Below are 22,197 nucleotides of genomic sequence, written 5' to 3'. Positions count from 1 at the left end.
TAATGACTGCAAAAATCCTGTCGCTTAATAAAGAGTACATTGTAGTTGCGCAGGTTGTAAAAGGTGGTGTTATGACAGTTATATTGGGTTTATGGACATGTAATGAATTTAATGAGGATTAATCATTGAGCTATGTTAATAGTTTGGCTGAAGCTGAATTGTGAGCTAAATTTAGTCATCTTCATCATTGCCATAGTTGTTCAGCGCCCATTTTGAAATTATACAAATTATGTCAACTCAAAAGGGGTTGATTATGGCTCCAAAGAACAGCGTGCTATCAAAAACCAATACATTGACACCAAAATCAGTCTGATATCACACTTACTTTTCAAGTTAGTCCAATTCAACCAATTTTGGTTTATACCGTTTTTTTGGGGTAGGGGTAACCTTTGTTGACATTTGACCCCGCTGTCACTATAGAATTTCCTGAATCACAGATATGATGCATAAAATTATCAAAGGACTTCATAAGGAAACTTTTGACCAAATTTAGTTGCTTTATCTACAGAATTGGGTGTATGAGAGGTGATCGGAATTTGAGCGCCTTTCAAACTGAAAGTCATTTTTTGAGAAAAAAACCTTAATTATGTTTTTTTTTTCTAAAAAAGACAATTTAAAGTATTGAGCCATGCTAAAAATGTGTTAGTTATGTCTAAACATGATTAATAAATGTTACATTTGAATCTAAGGTTGCCTCCTCTTGAATTATTCCATGAGAACTGAATTTTGCTATTTTGGCCAATTGCCCTCATGTCATAATCACGTACTGGGCTGTGCAGAAAAAACGTACTTGATCTGGGAGTGTTACCCAGATTTTTTCCAAGGGTGACAACATATAGAACCGGAAAATCCAAAGTTTTGCTGTAGAAGAGAGATGTACACAGGAACCCCCCCAGAGCCTATACTATATGGAATGGAGCATGGAGATGATGTTGACAGCCCTAGCCCTGACCCTGATACCACTACTGATGATGATGATGATGGTGATGATGATGATGATGATGATGTAGATGATGCTAACTAGGCTGTACCTGGTGCACGTAGGCACCAGAAAAGCTGCAGTCTCAATCAGAAGATTGACCTTATCGAGACATACCAATTGGACGTGCTATAGGATTACGTCATGCTGAAACTGCGACATCATTTGCTAGACACCACCGCATAGCACCGCAGACATTTAGACGTTGGATAAGCACACAGGATGACTTGTTAGCCCTCAGAGATAGATCAACTCAAGACCATAGAAGACGGAGGAGACAACGGCAACACGGCACTGATGCACAAGGTAGTGTTTCCACAAGCATTATATTCCTCGCTAAATGAATCTCCTTCTTTGTTGGCCTTTACCGACCGGAATAAGTCCACTCCTGTGTTGTGTCGGAAGAATAAGTCGCATTATACATCAAAGCGACTGACCCTGACCATGCCTTTGACAATATCAGTATTATTGTTCCTGGGACCTTTATTCCTAGGACTAACATTTCGTTCATACCTGTGGTTATCGCCAATCAATATTTCCAAAGATGTTAAACGTGTTAGCTTTTTTATTTCAGCATAGTGGCCCGAAATGGAAAACAATTTGGTTTCCCTGTTTCCGGTGAGGATATTAAAGGGCAAGCTGGAAGAGAATTTCGGCAATGGTGGGCAGAGCTTCCGAACGAAACGAAGGCCGAAAGACAAGAACAGAGACCCCTGCGATACCTTTTCCATGCATCTGCACATTGGCTTAGCAACTTTATGGAAAGGTGAGCTTTATTCCGCTGTTGCATGGATCGGCTTTAACGTTCGGAATGGATTGTATTCGGTGAATTTTAACAATATGCAAATTCCATTTCAGAAAACAAATCAGCTATCGAAGAAAGACCAACGATTCAAGGGGGTTACCTGACAACGCCCAGGCTTTAGTTGCCGACTACCGGGGAGATTTTGCCGACCTCATCAGAGACGCTGATTTTGATGTCATCATGAACATGAATGAGACGTTCGTGTTGTTTGATATGGTGCCAAGATCAACAATGGAAGCGACTGGATCCCAGAATGTTGACATTAGATCATCCCAAGGCAACCCGAAACTTGGATGCACGGTGACTCTAGTAGTTAAGACAGACGGACGAAAAGGACGAGCCGAGCTCAACTTCAGAGGTTTGGCGCCAGATGGTGACGTCATTCGGCAGCTTCAGGTGGATGCTCCAGACAATGTGCGAGTGAGTATTGGCATAGAATACAAGTCCGTGCTTGTAGTACAGGACATGTACCTGACGTCATCAGTGTTGTCATTGACGGTCAGACATTCTAGTTAATGGTAGCATTTTTTAGGAAAATCAGAACTTCAATGACTAAAATTGTTGTAGCTCTATCATTGATGCAACCAAACCATTGTGCGTGTCTAACTGTTCAGAAAAGTAATGTAAATGTTCATACTTGTTGTTTGCTTTTCCAGGTAACTGGTAGTCCACAGGGTTGGGCACGACACAAATCGCTAATCGAGTGGTTGCAGGCCCTGAGTGTGCCATTTGTAGCAGGGGCCACGTTCCTGTTACTTTTAGACAGGTATCCGGCGCCTCGAAATCAGCAATTTCGTGATGCAATCACCGCAGAAAATGGGACAGACACTTTTATCCCAGGGCGATGTACAGTGTACTTCGCTGCTGCAGCCCTTGGACTTAACCGTGAACAGGAGCTTCAAGTGTCACCTGAGGACCATTTGGAAAGTGTGGAAAATCGGTTACACCGATGATCAAGGACATTGTGAGCGGATCACCAGGCGGGATATGGTCAGGATGATCAGCCTCGGCTGGGAAAGGGTCACACAACAGACGATTATGAAGGGTTGGAGAGCCAGTGGCCTAGTTCCTGAGGACGATGACGAAGTCGGGGAGGGGGTAGAGATGGTAAATGATGAGCTTGAGCAGTTTGTTGAGGAGATTGAGTTTTCGGAAGGAGAAGAGGATGATGATGTTATTGATGATGACGTGTAAATCCCGTTTGGATAATAAAATTGATTGGTAAATTGATAAGTAAATCTGTTCTTTTATTCGTTGACAGCAAGACTTCTTTATGGACACTAGATTAGAAATTTTCTGGTCAACTGACACTATAGGCATACAATGAGGACGCTAGTTGTATTGTATTCATTCATTCAGTACAGGACTACCCCATGTCAATGTTCATGTCTTTTATCCACTTACGTGGAAGGCATTGGCATTGCCCACGAAAAGGGAGTCAATTATCAGCTGTGGCTGTTCTTTCTAATGTTCGCCTGCCACCAGTAAAATCGGCCTATTCATTTGGACTTAGTCATTTTACGATTCAGCCGCGCTCAGTTAAGTGGGAGAAGACAGTAATTGGAATAGGTACAATTTGCCACTTTTAGGATATATGTTAGATGAGGTTTATAAATTGCCAGGTCAAACGAGGGTGGGATTTCAAATTAGGGAACATTTACTGACAAGATGGCGGCGCAAGATGACACTACTGACAAGATGGCGGCGCAGAAGTGATTGAGGTTCGTTCGTGCTCTGTCTCAATAGTGTTTCCCTTCGTTTCTGGGGAGCATAGGATACAGTCACATAGCTCGGTTGGCGAGATCGTGTCGGTCAGGATGGGTATTTCGGTCGAGCTGTGGAGGGTCAGAATTGGAAGGTTTACGCCTCCCAAGTCCCGCTTGCATCGTGCAAAATCTACGTACACGCCATTTTCCAAATGGTCAGATGTCCACTACAGGGTGGGCATTGTGTGTGTCTACGCAATGCTGTGGCTCGGCATGGTGCATGTGTGCTTGAGTGCATACCAAGAAGGACTCTTAAACAAAATAGGGCTTAACCAAGAAACCGAATGCCGAGTCGAGTGGAACCGCGCACTCCTGTTGATCCGATGCGGAGATGTCGAGATGAACCCGGGACCTCCGAAGTCGACCCAGGGTACTCCTGGAGGATCTGGTGCGGGATGGAAAACGCGGCAGACGACGTTGCCGGCCACCGAGAGGGAACCAACTCTAGGAGACCTGCTCAAACAAATGAAGAAAATGGAAACGAATATGTCGAACCAGTTCGCAGACGTTAGGAAGGAGTTAAAAGCCGAGGTACACGGTATAATGGTCGTTGTTCAGAGGCTGGAAAATTCTCAAAGGAATTTCGAACGTCAGGTAGAAGCCTTGCAGAAGGAAAACGCTGTGTTGAAGAGAAAGATGGACTATATTGAGGATCAATCCAAACGAAACAACATTGTGGTTCGAGGTGTGGCTGAACAGGCGGATGAGACTTGGGCCGATTGTGAACGTACGGTGAAGGAGTGTATTAAGGACAAGTTGGGCGTAAACGACGACATCCAAATCGAGCGCGCACACCGAATCGCGAGGCGCAAGCAACAGGATACCCGCTCGCCACGTGATCTCATCTTCAAAGTATCCTTCTATAAGGACAAGGAGACGATCCTGAAAGCGGCAAGGCGTAACAAACCAGAAGGACTCTTTTTCCTCGAGGATTTCTGTGATGCGGTGAAGTACGCCAGGTACAGACTCGGCGTCAAGCTTGTTGAGGCACGGGATGCCGGATATACCGCATATATGTCATATAACAAGCTCATCGTGAAAAATCGTGAAAGGTTGAAGAACATATTTGTTTACAATGCTGAAAAGGATGAAGTGAAACAAGTGAAACGGGAGTTTGAGATCTTTTCGGAACCGATAGAGAGAGGTTCAGGAGACGATGATAGTTACGGAAATGAGGAGGGTGACGATGAGCAATGAGGCGTCGGCCGGCCCGAGATTAGTGAGTCGAGGGTGTCAAGAGTATTACGTTCTGTGTCATGGAATGTAGAAGGTTTAAGAAACAAAGTTAGAGATGCGTCTTTCGTAGAATTTCTTAAAGAATTCGATATTTTCGGATTAACCGAGACGTGGTGCGTGGATGCAAGTGAACCTTGTCTACAGTTTGAGGATTACGTCAGCTTTCGGAGGCAACGGAATCATTGTGTGGCGGTAGGGCCATGGGTGGTGTAGCAGTGTGCGTGCGAAGGAATCTTGTGAAATTTGTAACAAGTAGTTTTCAAACCAGAAATATGGTTGCCCTTCGTATTTCAAAAGGTGTGTTTGGTGTTGATAAAGGTATCCTGTTTGTGTGCACATATCTTCCGCTCATGGACTCCCCGATGTTTACTAATATACCTATAATTGGTGTTGAACTTTTTGAGGACAACTTATCGTCTTTGAATGTGGCTCTGGACAGCGTGTACCCCGTATTATGCGGCGATTTCAATGGACGAACAGCCGAATTGGTGGATTATGTAGTAAACCCGGACAACGAGGAAGTAACATTCAATGAACCCATTGAATTGGTGCGTGTGTCGCGAGACTTAGTGGTTAACCGCAGAGGGAGAGACTTGTTGACGTTCTGCAAGAATCATTGTGTGCAAATTGTGAATGGTAGATGTGGCAAGGACGCTGGCATAGGTAATTTTACCTTCCTTGGGGGTAATGGAAAAAGTGTAATAGACTACTTCATTGTTGCGCCAGAACTGTTTAAACTAATAGTTGACTTTGATGTGCATACAGGGGTTGAATCATCCCACATGCCAGTCTCGTGTAGCTTCAGTCGACATTCTATGCTTGATGGTGAAAGACATAATTTTATTCATAATGATATTGGCGAACCGTTGTGTAAATTTGTATGGAAAAGAGATAATGGTTATTTTCTGGAAAATCTAAGTACACCAGAAGTGGCAAGTGATTTATTGAATGTATCTCAGTTTCTGGATAGTACAGAGAATGGTATAGACGCAGCTATCACGGCGTTTACTGGTTTGTTGTGTAAAGCAGGTGATCACTGTAAAAATGTCTGTAAAACGTCCGGTAGTAGAACCAAAGATAACTGATTTGACGCAGAGTGCAGGCGTCAGAAGAGGCGCAGTCAATCGTTATTGAGACGCTTTAGGCGAAGCAGGAACGAGGTGGATTTTCATCAGTACAGGCGAGCAAGGGCTGAGTTTAATAAGACACTTTGTACAGAAAAGAAACATAGGTGGCGTAGGTCAAATGCGAACAAATTGGTGAATTCCCTGCGTGATTCAAAACAATTTTGGTCAATGCTCAGTACTAAATCGGATGGTAAGGTTTCTAATGATACATCTTTAGAAGATTGGCAAACCTATTTTGAGAGGTTATTGAATTCTGGTGAAAATGATACTTAGCAAGGTATTGAAGGTTGGGGCGATCCTGTAGCTGATCGTAATGATGTAATCGCTGACGATGACTTGTTCTATCTATACTATAATGCGCGTTGTGGCCGCTAAATAGGAGGCGATTTTTGTTTCAAAATTGGGCCTCGAAAATGCGTCGAATTCTTGCAACTTTTGGTTTCGTAGGTGTGGATCATAAGTAAGAGTGTCACTGAGGGTGTCATACGTCGAATATCTTCGTGGTTTTAGAATAAATAACAACTTTTCAGAAAGCACGTCGACTGGAGAGCTCCGCTCATTCTCAAAAGCATGCACAAACTTCACGCATATTCTCCCTGCCACATCAGTATCAGCTTCCAGCACGTATGTAGTGCTATACAACCTGGTCCATGGTGCAGGGTATTAGCAGGGAGATTAATGATTAGCCTGTTCTATTTTAGTTCTATTCGAGAAACACTGACCTGAGTGATAAGGCAAATTCTGCAGAGTGGCCTACCGGAACATGTAGTCAGGGTATCAATAAACAGTTATGCCAGGATGGACAAAATATGTACAGTGGCCAGCGCTTGCTCTTTGTTTTATTCCTTACTGACTGATGTTGTCAGTTTGAAATGCGTTCTGCATCTCTCCATGCGCCTGGCTTTGGTCCGACAGTGGCATTGGGTATGGGAGTGGGTAGGTGATATGCCTAATATGTGAGGGCCTTATTTGGAACAGGACCTGCTGTCACTGGTCTCAACGCATTGTGCAAAATAGCGTACTCCAATCAATCTATTGGGGGTTGCATGTAGATAGCAGCAATAAGTCCCTAAATGCAGTTAATTTCGTGTTTAACCTTTAATAAAACTTCAGTAACGTTAGAAATTTAATGTAGCTCAATCATCGTGCCCATTTAACTAATGTATATTACATTTCAACTTTGCCCGCTCCATGGGTATATGCTTATATGTAATGAACCAATATCACAGGAGGAAGTGTTACGTGAGATCAACTCATTGAAGTGTGGCAAAGCTGCTGGGCCTGACATGGTGATACCTGAATTTGTAAAGAATGGGTCTATCTATATCCTACCGATTTTTACAAGGATTTTGAACACAATATTTATGACCGGTTACTTCCCGGCGGAATGGACTAAGTCTTTGGTGATACCATTGTTTAAGAAGGGTGATCGTAACGCTGCGAATAACTATAGGGGTATATCACTTGGAAGTGTGCTAAGCAAGGTTTTCACTAAGGTTTTGAACAGCAGATTAAAATTTTGGGCAGAGGCAGGTGCAAAGCTATCGGAAGCCCAAGGAGGGTATAGGAAAGGTTATAGCACCATAGATAGTGTGTTTACATTACATTCATTGATCCACAGAAACATCTCTAAGAAGAGTGGACGTTTTTATTGTGCCTTTATTGACCTTTCTAAAGCGTATGATTCTGTAAATAGACGTAAGTTGCTGTGGTTGATAGAGAGTCGAGGGATTAGAGGTTTTTTGTTAAATGCTTTAAAGGGAATTTATAGAACTGCGGTTGCATGTGTGAGGGAAAGGCATCTAGTGACAGACTATTTTGACTGTTCCATAGGTTTAAAGCAGGGCTGTATTCTGAGCCCTTTTTTATTTAGTTTGTACATTGATGAGTTGGTGCGTGAAATCACGAAAAGTGGTATTCAAGGTGTTTGGTTGGGAGAAGACAAGCCTAGGCTCCATTTACTGCTCTTTGCAGATGATATTGTACTAATGGCTGATGATAAGAAAAGTCTACAAGCTTTACTAAAGATCCTTGAGAGACATAATAAAAAGTGGGGTTTGAAGGTAAATAGAAGTAAAACAAAGATTATGGTCTTTAGGAAGGGGGGTAGGTTAGCAGCTGACGAACGATGGTTTTATGAGGGGCGTGAGTTAGAGGTTGTCAACGAATATGTCTATCTAGGTGCTAAGTTTACATCAGGCTTGTCGGAAAATAGTATGGTGAGCCAAAGAGCAGAAAAGGGCAAGAGAGCTATGACCATTCTTTTCAGTACATGTACTTTGTATAGATTTGGTACATTATCAAACAATGTGTTTTTTAAAATCTTCGATTCGAAGATAAAGTCAATTCTTTTGTATGGTAGTGAACTGTGGGGGCATAAAGAGTTTGAGTGTACTGAGAGGGTCCAGTATTACAGTTGTAAGCGCTATTTGAAGGTACCGTTACATGCCCATGCAACGTACTCTCTACTATACCACAGTAGAGCATTTTACTGTTGTCGATATTGCATAAAACAGTGAGCATTCTACTTTGTGTTTGCTTTTGCGCACATTCTCTGCGCAACGAAGAATACCATTGAATCTATATAATAATACTGGAAGGGGGACGAATAAACTCACACTTGCCGATGTTGTTTTGCCTCGAAATTCGGCATGGTTGTTTGGAATATACTCTCCTGATGCAACGTATAGTTCAAATCGCTAATCATACATGAAAAGTATTAAAATTTAAAGATTTTATATAGATTTTTCCCCGTCTCAGTCTTACTCCGACCGCCATGTTTTCGCAGCAAGTGTCAGTAAATTTTTGAAGATCGACCATTTTGCAACTTCTTTTTAAGCCCTCGATTCGACTATACGATTCGACATGCATTTTTAAACTTGCTTCCTCGGCACCATTTGTCAAAGTCAGCGGCCAATTTATTCTTGCATTTGTCAGGAAAACGCAAGAACTCACTTGCTAAAGCACTCATTTGCGATTTCGCTGGAAGTTTCTCTACGCGTTGCTAATGACGTCATCACAGAGAGAATCACACCGTTCGTGCGAATTTGCGAGATTGTCCAAGTTGAATTTGTCGACTGCATGTTGAGCAATTTTGTCGTTCTAAAAAGGAAATTTCCCACAAATAATGACTGCATGCCGGAATATCTGATCGATCCACCGCCGCGCCGACAAGTTGAGTCGCGACGGCGCGGTGTAGGCCTAGCATACCGCCTGGCCCAATAGATCGCGCGCCCTCCACCACCAATGCCAACGGACAAGCACCAATCCATCAGCAATGATCAGCGTGTCATTGTCAACCAACGCCAGTCGCCCAGCAACTTACATGTACAAAGGTTGCACTCATTTACGTTCGTATGTTCGTTCAGTGATATTGTCCGGAAATAGGTAGGCCTAGCCGAGGGTGGTGGTAGGCTGGGTCCTATCATAATCATATTCATAGGCCTAGCCGAGGGTGGTGGTAGCCGGCTGGGTCCTATCATGCAAAAGACAAAAGTCAATAAAGAAATAAATGCGTGTCCGGCAACGCCCCCACACCTGGCCTTTTGGGTGACTCCAGAAACTACCGGGCCGATTTCTTCAAAGTTTGGTTTTTACATTTCAGTAACCATGGTTACGATATAGGGGCCATTTTGCGTACTCCAATACATTAATTTGCTGTACATTACTTTGTATCACCTATGTGTACACGGGGGGGGGGGGGGTATCTAACAAATTGGAAAAATGTGTGTACATACTGAACGGATGACAAACAAAACACGGTCAGTGGCACAACCTATGATAATATAGGCCTGCCTTTCAACTCTAGCTACCACCCGAATTATTCCCACTACACGGGTTATGCTAGTATTATATAATATTGCATGTCAAGCCATAGAATAGTCAAAATTATTTGTCAGGTCAAAAATTATTTCACGAGGCTTTAAACCAAACCTTGAAGAAATCGGCCCAGCAGGTTTTGCACAGCGACCCAAACCACTGTCAAAGTGATTTTTAATCGGCGGATACGCAAATCATGTATGGAGCCAAGACGTGTACATTATGTACTGTAGACAGTGTGTGTTTACATTAGCAGACGATGTTTGTTTGAAGCAAGTCCAGTGTAAGTGCGCCTTAGCGCAGTTTTGTAATCTTCAAAAAGTGACGCAGAACTGCGGATACGGAAACTGGGTCGTTTTCCCGCGCTGCCTTCGCGCATGCGCCTAACCTTCGAATATTCGTCATTTTGATATTTTTGTAGTATTGTTGTGGACAACGAAACACATCTATGCAAAGTACAATAGTTCAGGCACTCATAGAGGTAATTACTAAATTAAGGCATAAATGCCTCATGCGTTGTGTTGACCATATTCAGGGAGCATTGCCATTGTATAATTCATAATCAGCCCCCTTTTATAAAGACTTTGTTCCTGCCGTCTTTGGACTTCTCGGATGTGATTTCCCGGGCCCCTTTTCTCGGCAATGTCATTTCAGAATCTCGCTATGCGTGAGCTGTATGTTTGAACTATCGTTGCCTAGGTGAATCTTGATGTATTATCATTGTATTGGTGTTCCTTTCGAACGTTCTATTAGCCCAAATTACTGTTTAATAGAGTATTTACAGCTGAGTTATTTTGGGACACCCTGTATCGCACCCTTTTGCGGGGTCACGTGACCTGCCATCGGTCTGCCTTGTAGTTCCGATTCAAAACACCAGTTGGCAGCACCTCCTTGTCCTTGTTTTATCTGAGGCAAATTACCTATGTTAGCTTCATTTTTGTATCTTTGTAGATTTCATGGACGACACAGAAATTCGTATTAAAGTAAATCATCCCGTCGAGTCCTATGAGTTGTTTGTTGATAGTTTCGCTGCCCGCACCCACAGTGAAATCTCTATGATCAAGAATCGAGATGGATGGAGACAGCCACGCTGATGAGATGTCGAAGCTAAGTAGAGAGGAGAGCGAGGCCAGATTCGAGATAGTGGAGTTGCAGATAGAATTGGAGCACATGGTGAGAAGCAACCAAATAGAAACACAGATGAGAGAAATGACTTTCGAACTTGAAAAGCTCAGACTAGAACGGGAAATCAAGCGTAAGGAAGTTCGGAGACTCGCAGAACAACCAGTAGACTCAGATGAAACGTTAATAACCAACTTGCAGCTCCTTGCTAACGTAGCAGTGGCCAGTACCACCGCCAAGACAACTCCCACGGATGAGGATGCTGACACAACTAGTACTAGCAGACCCCCACCGGAGGTATCGGCACAGCAGAACTTGGACCCACAAGCACCTGTCTTCAAACCAACAGTTGAGAACAGCCACCCACCTGGGATACCGTTTCCCCAGGTACCGCCTACAATGAACCCGCCCTTTTCGGAAGATCAGTTTGGGGAACTCATTAAGATGTTTACAGGCCAGATAACGATCGGACGGCTTCCACCACCCGAGCCCACAGTCTTCAGCGGTGATGCCCTCATGTACCCAGCATGGAAAGCGGCATTTCATACACTAATAGAAGGTCGAGGGATACCTAAGAGGGAACAGATACACTACCTACGGAGATATTTGTCGGGCCCCGCCAAAGAGGCCATTGAAGGTTACCTGTACATGGATACTGAGGAGGCATACATTAGAGCAAAGGAGGTTTTGGAAAAACGGTTTGGTGAGCCATTTGTCGTTGCTGATGCGTTCCGTAAGAAGTTGGAGTCATGGCCTAAGGTTGGAAATCGTGATGGGACGGGATTGAGGAAACTCAGTGATTTCCTACAGCAATGTAATACAGCAATGAGTTCCATTGGTTATCTCAGCATTTTGGACGATTGTCGTGAAAACCGTAAAATACTGGCCAAGTTACCAGATTGGTTAGTATCGAGATGGGGGAGAAAAGTGTCAGACTATAAGCTCGTAACTGAACAGTTTCCACCCTTTCGTGTGTTCGCTGATTTTATGTCTCGTGAAGCCGACATTTCTTGTGATCCTATCACGTCGCTACAGTCTCTTCACTCTGGTGCCACTGGTAACGCCAGGACAGGGGACAAGCCTACAACAGGGTCGTCGCATGGGCATGAAAAGAGAAGCCATGAAAAGATGTCTTCCCTTGCTACTGAGACAACTGAACCCATGAACAGCCATCGAAAATCCACTATGACAGGTTCCTTTGTTGATAAGAAGAAATGCGTTTGCTGTGAAGAGGTCCATATGCTTGATGATTGTCCGGTGTTCTTGGCGAAGACACTGGAGGACCGTAAGCAATTTGTCAAGGCAAACCGTCTTTGTTTTTCCTGTATGAAAAAGGCACACCAAGCTAAGGACTGCAAGAGACGCTCCAAATGTAAAAAGTGTGAGAGAACTCACCCTACTGCACTACATGATGAGACACGCTTTATCCAGGTCAACAGTACGGTAAAAGACAGTGGATTGAAGGAAGATAAGACAGAAAGGGCCAGCGTCAAACATAGCGGAATCAGTCATGTTGGCGGTTGTGACAGTGCATCGGTCAGTAAGAGCTCCATGATAGTACCGGTCTGGGTGTCTCACGAGGACCGGCCTGAGTATGAGATACTATCGTACGCCATGTTGGATACTCAATCCGATACCACGTTTGTATTAGAGAACACTCGGAAAACGCTTGGCTTGGTTGGGACAAAGTCACATCTGAGTTTGTCGACCATGTCTAGAGAAAACGAAATCATAGAAACTGTTAAAGTCAAAGGATTGGTCGTCAGAGGGATGAACAGTGACTTGAAAATAAATCTGCCTCCATCCTTCAGTCGTGATGTGATGCCGATGAACCGGGAACACATTCCCACCCCTGAGATTGCGAATGTGTGGCCCCACCTGACTAGGATTGCATCTGAATTGCCACCACTCCAGGATTGCAACGTCGCGCTGCTGATCGGGTACAACTGCCCCCAGGCCTTGGCCCCAAGAGAAGTTATAGCCCTCTCCGCTAATGCACCCTATGCCCAGAGAACGGATTTGGGATGGGGTATAGTAGGAACCGTAGATCCGAATCAAATCGACATGACGGGTGACAACATAGGTGTGAGCCATAGAATTGTTACGTATGGTGACAAAACCAGCGCTGAACATTGCCAAGAACAAAGAACACTAGTCATGCCAAACCGTATTAAAGAAATCATCACCATCCTCGAGTCTGATTTCAAGGACGCTGATGTCAAGGACAGCTGCGGACCACAGTCTTATGAAGACAAAAAGTTCATGGGCATACTTGATGCTGGCATAGTGCAGCGTGCCGATGGTCACTACGAGATGCCACTGCCTTTTAAGGGAAACCGACCAGAGCTACCAGAGAGTCGGGGAAAGGCGCTGAGGAGACTAAATCAGCTGAAGTTGAAGCTCAACCGGGAACCGGCTTACAGGGATAAGTATGTAGCGTTCATGCAAAGGATGATCGATAAGGGTGATGCCGAGCTTGTACCATGGGATGCTCAGTCATCAAAAGAGCACTCCTCACAGCATTGGTACGTGCCACATTTTGGAGTCGTGAATGCCAAGAAACCCGACAAAGTCAGAGTCGTCTTCGATTGCCAAGCAGAATGTGCCGGACACTCGATAAATAAACATCTGCTGCAGGGACCAGACCTGACCAACTCCCTACTAGGCGTCCTTTGCCGCTTCCGCCAAGAGACCGTAGCAATCACATGTGACGTGGAACAAATGTTCCATCAGTTTAAGGTAGCTGAGGAGGATAGAGACTATCTTCGATTTTTATGGTGGTCCGATGGTAAACTCGATGAGCAGCCCAAGGAGTACCGAATGACTGTGCACCTTTTTGGAGGCACATCATCCCCATCATGCTGCAACTTTGGATTTAAGCGACTGGCAGATGACTATGAAGCTGAGTATGGACACCAGGCTGCTGATTTCATCAGAGATAATTTCTACGTTGATGATGGCCTAACATCGCTACCAAGCGATGGAGAAGTCATACACTTGCTTGAAAACACTCAGAAACTGTGTAAAGAGGGAGGACTGCACCTTCACAAGATCAATTCTAACTCAGACGCTGTGATCCAGAGTGTAGCAGAAAAGGATAGAGCCGCTAAGAATAGTACGCGCCTACTAACTGAGAGCAATATTGTCACTACTCATGAGCCTACACTGGATCGGGCCCTGGGGATATACTGGTGTGTAACATCCGACACGTTTCAGTTCAAGATCGTCCTGCGAGACCGCCCCAACACCCGACGTGGTATTCTGTCAACTATTGGGACCATCTATGACCCAATGGGCTTAATTGGGCCTGTGCTTCTGATCGGCCGGCAGATATTGCAAGAACTCTGTGCTCTTGACCTAGATTGGGACAGTCAACCACCTGAAGACATACTACTGAGATGGGAACGCTGGAGAGATGATTTGTTTACCTTGGATCAGCTGAAAATCCCTCGTTGTTTGAAACCAGCAGATTTTGGTGAAGTCACATCCATAGGTCTTCACCATTTCTCAGATGCTTCGCAGCTTGCTTACGGACAATGTTCCTATGTAAGAATGGTAAATCAAGAAGGAAGAGTTCACTGCAGTCTTGTCCTGGGAAAGGCTAGAGTAGCTCCTTTACGCCCAATCACCATACCACGACTCGAACTCACAGCTGCGGTGCTATCTGCGAATATGAGTGCTGTTGTCAGGAGAGAGCTGACTTACAAGATAGACTCTGAGACTTTCTGGACTGATAGTACTGTAGTCCTAGGGTATATACAGAACGATGCAAAACGCTTCCACGTCTATGTCGCGAATAGAATCCAACAGATTCGGGACAAGAGCAAGTCGAACCAGTGGAGACACGTTAAAGGCGAGAATAACCCAGCAGATGAAGGATCCAGGGGAGTAACTGCGACGAGATTTGTACAGCCTGAGATGACAAAATGGTTGACCGGACCTGCCTTCCTGTGGGAGACCAAACTGCCAGACGCATCTGACATTGAGAGTGCACTATCACCCAAGGACCCTGAGGTGAAAAGTGTTGCCCTGGTCACCAAAGTCACCAAAACAGAACCAGGCCTCATACCAGATCGCCTGACACGTTTCTCTTCCTGGAGCAAAGCTAAGACTTCGATTGCCACCTGTCTTCAGTATAAACGCCGTTTGAGGGACAAAGCCAATGGAGCACAGCTGAAACCCAAGACACTTGACACATCCGATCTAAAAGAGGCTGAGACGGAGATCGTGAAAAGGATACAAGCCCTGGCTTTCGGAGAAGAGATTGAGACATTGAAGCAGTTGAGACGTACAAAGGACAATGTCACAACCAAGAAAAATGCCATCGATAGGAAGCCAGTCTTGAAGGACAACTCGAGATTGCGTAAGCTGGACCCCTACCTGGATGGAGATGACGTACTACGAGTGGGTGGACGGATTAGGAGGGCTGACTTCCCGAATGAGGTAAAACATCCTGCGGTCTTGCCTAGAGACAATCATGTAACAACCCTGGTCATACGGCACTTCCATGAGGCCCAGGGACACACAGGACGTGGGATGACGGTAAATGCTATCAGGTTGGCTGGGTTTTGGATTCTCGGATTTTGACGTGCTGTGGCAAGCTATATACATACCTGCGTCGGTTGCAGAAAATTACGACGTGCGTTGCAAGGGCAGAAGATGGCGGACCTCCCAACCGATCGACTAGAACCAGCGCCCCCCTTTACTCATTGCGGTGTAGATGTTTTCGGGCCTTGGACCATCAAAGAGGGCAGAAAGGAGATTAAGCGATGGGGAGTACTGTACACCTGTCTTGGAATGAGGGCAATACACGTTGAGACGCTTAATTCCATGTCCACAGACTCCTTTATCAACTCGTTGAGACGCTTGATAGCTGTCCGCGGCGCTGTACAACTTATTAGGTGTGATAACGGTACCAACTTCGTAGGAGCGAAAAACGAATTAGAGCAGGCTTGGTCAGAAATGGATTTTGACCAAATACGGAAATACTTGCTGAAAGAAGAATGTGATCTTGATTTCCGGATGAATGTTCCCCGGGCTAGCCATCACGGAGGAGTCTGGGAACGCCAGATACGCTCAGTACGCAACGTTTTGGCAGGGATGCTGTTACATGAAGGAACACAGCTGGATGATGAGTCACTACGCACTCTATTGTATGAGGTGATGGCCATCGTCAATGGGCGCCCTCTCACTACAGACAATCTTTACGATCCTACCTCACTGCAGCCGTTAGTACCAAATCAGTTATTGACCATGAAATCTCGGGTGATCATTCCACCACCAGGCACCTTTCCACGAGAGGACCTACTTCTAAAGAAAAGGTGGCGCCGCGTGCAACATCTTGCAAATCGCTTCTGGTGCCAGTGGCGAAAGGAGTATGTCAATAACCTGCAAGAACGGCCAAAATGGAATCAGGACGTGCGCAATCTCAAAGTCGGTGACATCGTCATCATGAAAGATGATGAGCTACCTCGCAATCTCTGGAGGCTATGTAGAGTAGCAGCTGTCGTGGTGGACGAGGACGGTCATGTCCGTAAAGTCCGTCTTGCTGTAGGAGATCGCGCTCTGGACAAAAATGGAAAACGTATTCAAGCCACCACTTATTTTGAAAGACCTGTACAGAAGGTTGTGCTGATTTGTGAAGGAGACTAGGAGCAGTAGGACATGTACTTGCATAAAGAGCTGCACTAACGATTTCTAGTCATAGTTGTGACGAGGAGCCACAGAGGAGTACGTATAGGATCATACGTTTCATGAGGAGCCATTAAAATCGGATAGCATACGACGGTTCCAAGCGCTTATGTGTGTGAAAATTGAGTCATGTTGGCTCTTTCATAAGGGTGAAGTACTGGCGACCTCTCCCCTTCATTACAAGTGAAATATGTTGATTTTGTTTCAAGCTATCATAGTATAACCACAGACCAATGTTCTTCAGGGAGACAGAGTATCGTTAATAATGACTGGAAATCGTCCTGGGCTGGACATTGTGCAATTTCATGGACTTAATGTCATTCCCTAGAGGAGAGAACATCGGGACTTTGATTTAATGAGGGACCGTGTTTCAAGGCTTGAGTTGTTGAGGAGCAAATTCGCTCGTATCATTTTCTCAAGTAATTATTTGGTCATTTGTTTTGTTGTTTACAGTTGGAATCCTTTAGTATTCCGGGTTTTTTGTAACCGTTCTAAGCAGTTTCATGGAATTTGCCGAAGTTCAGTTCAAGCCTTTGATACATTAAGTTGTGTTTTTATATGTGATGTATGTTAGGAAAATCACCCTAGGTAATTTTGAGGAGCCATGTAAGTGCGCCTTAGCGCAGTTTTGTAATCTTCAAAAAGTGACGCAGAACTGCGGATACGGAAACTGGGTCGTTTTCCCGCGCTGCCTTCGCGCATGCGCCTAACCTTCGAATATTCGTCATTTTGATATTTTTGTAGTATTGTTGTGGACAACGAAACACATCTATGCAAAGTACAATAGTTCAGGCACTCATAGAGGTAATTACTAAATTAAGGCATAAATGCCTCATGCGTTGTGTTGACCATATTCAGGGAGCATTGCCATTGTATAATTCATAATCAGCCCCCTTTTATAAAGACTTTGTTCCTGCCGTCTTTGGACTTCTCGGATGTGATTTCCCGGGCCCCTTTTCTCGGCAATGTCATTTCAGAATCTCGCTATGCGTGAGCTGTATGTTTGAACTATCGTTGCCTAGGTGAATCTTGATGTATTATCATTGTATTGGTGTTCCTTTCGAACGTTCTATTAGCCCAAATTACTGTTTAATAGAGTATTTACAGCTGAGTTATTTTGGGACACCCTGTATCGCACCCTTTTGCGGGGTCACGTGACCTGCCATCGGTCTGCCTTGTAGTTCCGATTCAAAACACCAGTTGGCAGCACCTCCTTGTCCTTGTTTTATCTGAGGCAAATTACCTATGTTAGCTTCATTTTTGTATCTTTGTAGATTTCATGGACGACACAGAAATTCGTATTAAAGTAAATCATCCCGTCGAGTCCTATGAGTTGTTTGTTGATAGTTTCGCTGCCCGCACCCACATCCAGGCCCAACTTGAATGCCTTGTACTTTCTGTTCGTGGATGTAACAGTCCCACCCAATGCAACCTACCTACTTTGTGGGTGTAATTCAAGACCCTGACAGTATCACTGTGCAACTTCCTGGCTTAAAACGCCGTAAATATGCTGTTTTTTATCGCCGATTTCGTCGAAATCTTAATGGCCGCCATTTGCAATATCACGTCATCGATGACGTCAGTCGTGGAAAAATGCCGTGGAATAGTCAAAATTATCGCATGGCACGTGGTCGTGAATGACGCGACGTGATTGGCTCACATACTAATGAGGTATGATAATCTGGAATATTGTTGAATGACCACGTGTTTTTAATTTGTACTATATATATAGTTTTTGACTGTAGCCGAATAGATGATAAATCAATAAATCAATTTGAATTTGAAATTTTGACTCTTTTATTTCATTTTATCAGTGAGGATGGGCGGCTACAGGCGGTATCATTTCCAACAACATGTCACAATAAGAGACCTTTTTCCCCTATGTGCCAGGAGTAAGAGGGGTTGGGGTGGTTAGGTCCTCTCATTCCCAGCTGCCAGTCACAGTCTGGTAAATTTTTGTCTCAAGTATGAATTTTGGCAATGATCATGGGTCGGGGTCCTATCATTCCCAGCCACGAGTCACAATCTGGTAACTTTTTGTCTCACGTATGAAGTTTGGCAGTGATCATGGGTCGGGTCCTATCATTCACAGCCACGAGACACAATCTGGGAACTTTTTGTCTCACATATAAAGTTTGGCAGTGATCATGGGTCGGGGTCCTATCATTCACAGCCGCGAGTCACAATCTGGTAACTTTTTGTCTCACGTATGAAGTTTGGCAGTGATCAGGGGTCGGGCTCCTATCATTCCCAGCCACGAGTCACAATCTGGTAACTTTTTGTCTCACGTATGAAGTTTGGCAGTGATCATGGGTCGGGGTCCTATCATTCCCAGCCGCGAGTCACAATCTGGTAACTTTTTGTCTCACATATAAAGTTTGGCAGTGATCAGGGGTCGGGGTTCTATCATTCCCAGCGACGAGTCACAATCTGGTAACTTTTTGTCTCACATATAAAGTTTGGCAGTGATCAGGGGTCGGGGTCCTATCATTTCCAGCCACGAGTCACAATCTGGTAACTTTTTGTCTCACGTATGAAGTTTGGCAGTGGTCATGGGTCGGGGTCCCATCATTCCCAGCCGTAAGTCACAATCAGGTAACTTTTTGTCTCACATATAAAGTTTGGCAGTGATCAGGGGTCGGGGTCCTATCATTCCCAGCCACGAGTCACAATCTGGTAACTTTTTGTCTCACGTATGAAGTTTGGCAGTGATCATGGGTCGGGGTCCTATCATTCACAGCCACGAGTCACAATCTGGTAACTTTTTGTCTCACATATAAAGTTTGGCAGTGGTCATGGGTCGGGGTCCCATCATTCCAAGCCGTAAGTCACAATCAGGATTTTTTTTGTCTCACATATAAAGTTTGGCAGTGATCAGGGGTCGGGGTCCTATCATTCACAGCCACGAGTCACAATCTGGTTACTTTTTGTCTCACGTATGGGCCCACTCATTGTTAATTCAAGAAGCAGATAATAGACGGCGAAAGCATCTGGCCAACTGTGAACTGTCTACTGTGTAAGTGGAAAATGGAGACAGTGAAGAGTTCACTGTTTTGTGCGGAGCATGCTCTGGCCCATAACCTAGCAGTGATGGGTGACTGTGGCAGGCGAAAGCTGGTCAGTGATTCGCAAGTTCGCTGTCTTACGTACTGATTAAAATTGTTAGAAATGCCACGGTCGAGATACTCTAAATGATGTATGAACGATTGGTCTGTGATTTTCACATTGGTAAAGCCAACTGGGCTTCTGCAGTATGTAATATGTTATCTGTTTTAGGTTTTCAGTTTGCTTGGTTAAATCAGGGGGTAGGGAATGCGGGTAATTTTGTTTCTCTTTTTAAGCAAAGGGTAAGGGATTGTGCTCTGCAGACGTGGAACAGTGAGCTTGAGCAGTCAGCCTCACTGATCCACTACAAATTGTATAAATCAATTTTTGAACCAGAAAGGTTCTTAAATGTGCTATTTCTTAGTAAGTTTAGGCATGCCTTTTCTAGTTTTCGTTGCGGGGCTTTCTTTGATAGATATGGTGGTGAAGTCTTTGATTGTATATTCTGTGACCTGAATGAAAGAGACGATGATTTCCATTTTTTAAATATATGTACTTTTCACGCTGAATTGAGAAACGAATTATTACCATTTTTAGAACCGAATTTAGCATCCTTTATAATCGCAATGAATTCCAAATCCACTTTTGACCATTAGAAATGTTTCAAACTTTCTATTCAAAGCTAAGGAAAAAAGAGAGAAGTTTATATTACCACATGTACTATAGTCAGTGTATGTCAGGGATCAGGGGAGCAACTTTTTGTCGTCTACTGAAATAATAATACTTCTAGATTTATTGTGTACAATGTAAGTGTGAATACTTTGATTGATTTTTCTATAAGGCTTATAATACTAGGAGAGGATGTCATTTTGTAGAAAGTTATGACGAGAAATTGGTTGTTCTTTTGTTGGCACCCGCACAAAATGTTCATGCACGTTCACAATATTTCTGTACTTAGAGTACGATATATCGACGACGGTCGAATGTGACCATCGATATCCCAAACAAGACTGATGCTCCGATGTTGTAGCCCTTTAACTACATTGTACATGTAACCAAGACTTTAACAAGGAGGCAGTAGCGACCTCAGAATTTTTATGAATGAGATGGATTTACAGTTTTCAGAGTTTATTCATGACTAAGACTATATGTTTGATGAGAGTTTTGAACGTTTTCAACCCCTGCAGTTTTGGATTTCGAAAGCATAGTTGTAGGTCAACTAAGGATGACACATTGAGACGATCGACATTTGATGAAATTTGTCCCATCAATTCGGACCACATTCAGCAAGGCTTTTTGTGATGAACGGTCATACGTGGAAGCGAAAACCTTGTAACTGTGCCTTGTTTTTTGGAAACACGGCCCAGTAATATTCTTGTCGGATAAAACAGAATGTACTGGGTGATTTTTTATACGTACTTATATATTTATATTTATATTAATTTATTCAAGGTTGTGCAATAATATGATATCCATGCGAGTGTATACATGACTATATATTGAACCTAAAATACTGTATACGCGGCTGTTAAGATGGTGTATTCCTGTTTCGCCTATTCCTGTTCCGCCTATTCCTGTTTCGCCTAATTCCTTATTCGCCTATTCCTGATTCGCCTACTTCCTGTTTCGCCTACTTTCTGTTTCGCCTAATTCCAGTTTCGCCTATTCCTGTTTCGCCTAATTCCTGTTTCGCCTATTCCTGTTTCGCCTATTGAAATGTATTGCTAACCTCCCCACAGACGTAGGAATATGAACCGTCCCTTTATAGTGTTAAAGGCTATCATTAAGAATAAAGTCTGAAATAATGGATTTAGCGAAATGTCAATTATTTCAGTATTATTCGGAATAACTTTGGAAAATTATACATAGCTTACATAGGCTTATGTTTTAGCTTATTTTAAAAGGCAAGAAATAAAATAGTAAGAAAGTTTTTACTGTGTGTCAGTATGGTCCTATGGTCAAATAAGTCCCGGACTGTCCCCGCTTTCAAGGTGACTCTTTCAAAACGGTCATGGCATGGTTTGTTAACAAAGTTGATGGCATTTGATTAGTCAAATTGTCATCACATCGTTAACATCATCCAATTGTCCCCTCTCATTTTCCCCATAAAATGGACATGCATCCCTAAGGTTCCCCGTGGGAGAGTCGATTTATTGTAGGGGTACTGGAAAGTAGGCGAAACAGGAAGTAGGCGAAACAGGAATAGGCCAAACAGGAAATAGGCCGAACAGGAATAGGCCAAACAGGAATTTTGTAGGCGAGACAGGAATAGGCGAAACAGGCATAAACCGTTAAGATAGTTAAAATCCAATACACGAAAAAATGGCGCTCTTCACATCCTATAGCGCCTGTTCGTATAACCGCATTTTTTCTATTTTCAATGAGACCTCAAAATTTGGGAAATTCAGAAAAAGATTGACCATAAAATGTATAATAAGATAATCATATGCATAATCATCAACCGTCTTCAAAATGGAACTTTACACGAACATTCGCGACTTACATTATAGCTACGACTTATCATAGCTCACTGATTATGCGGTGATGCTATGACGGAAAGTCACTGGCAGACTTGGAAGGGAAAGCCATGCGGGAAAGTGAGAGAAG

The 22,197-nt window shown here is 43.8% G+C and overlaps 2 protein-coding genes across 2 annotated transcripts; both read left to right on the top strand.

The window, feature by feature from the left end:
- The first annotated feature begins 10,803 nt into the window (after nt 1-10,803).
- LOC135496520 (uncharacterized) lies at nt 10,804-15,441 on the top strand. The gene has a single exon (XM_064785881.1). The coding sequence runs from the start codon at nt 10,804-10,806 to the stop codon at nt 15,439-15,441; it is 4,638 nt and encodes a 1,545-aa protein (XP_064641951.1).
- A 72-nt stretch (nt 15,442-15,513) lies between these two features.
- LOC135496518 (uncharacterized) lies at nt 15,514-16,506 on the top strand. Its single transcript, XM_064785879.1, has one exon. It carries the CDS (start codon nt 15,514-15,516, stop codon nt 16,504-16,506), a length of 993 nt encoding a protein of 330 aa, XP_064641949.1.
- Nucleotides 16,507-22,197: the final 5,691 nt, after the last annotated feature.

This window comes from Lineus longissimus, chromosome 12, assembly GCF_910592395.1.
Source record: "Lineus longissimus chromosome 12, tnLinLong1.2, whole genome shotgun sequence".
NCBI classification, from domain to species: Eukaryota; Metazoa; Nemertea; class Pilidiophora; order Heteronemertea; family Lineidae; genus Lineus; species Lineus longissimus.
Note: the sequence above shows the minus strand (reverse complement) of the source record. Positions and strands in the feature narration are given on the sequence as shown.

Coding starts and splice junctions, on each gene's coding strand:
- LOC135496520 (XM_064785881.1), top strand. CDS start 10,804: ATGGATGGAGACAGCCACGCTGATGAGATGTCGAAGCTAAGTAGAGAG.
- LOC135496518 (XM_064785879.1), top strand. CDS start 15,514: ATGGCGGACCTCCCAACCGATCGACTAGAACCAGCGCCCCCCTTTACT.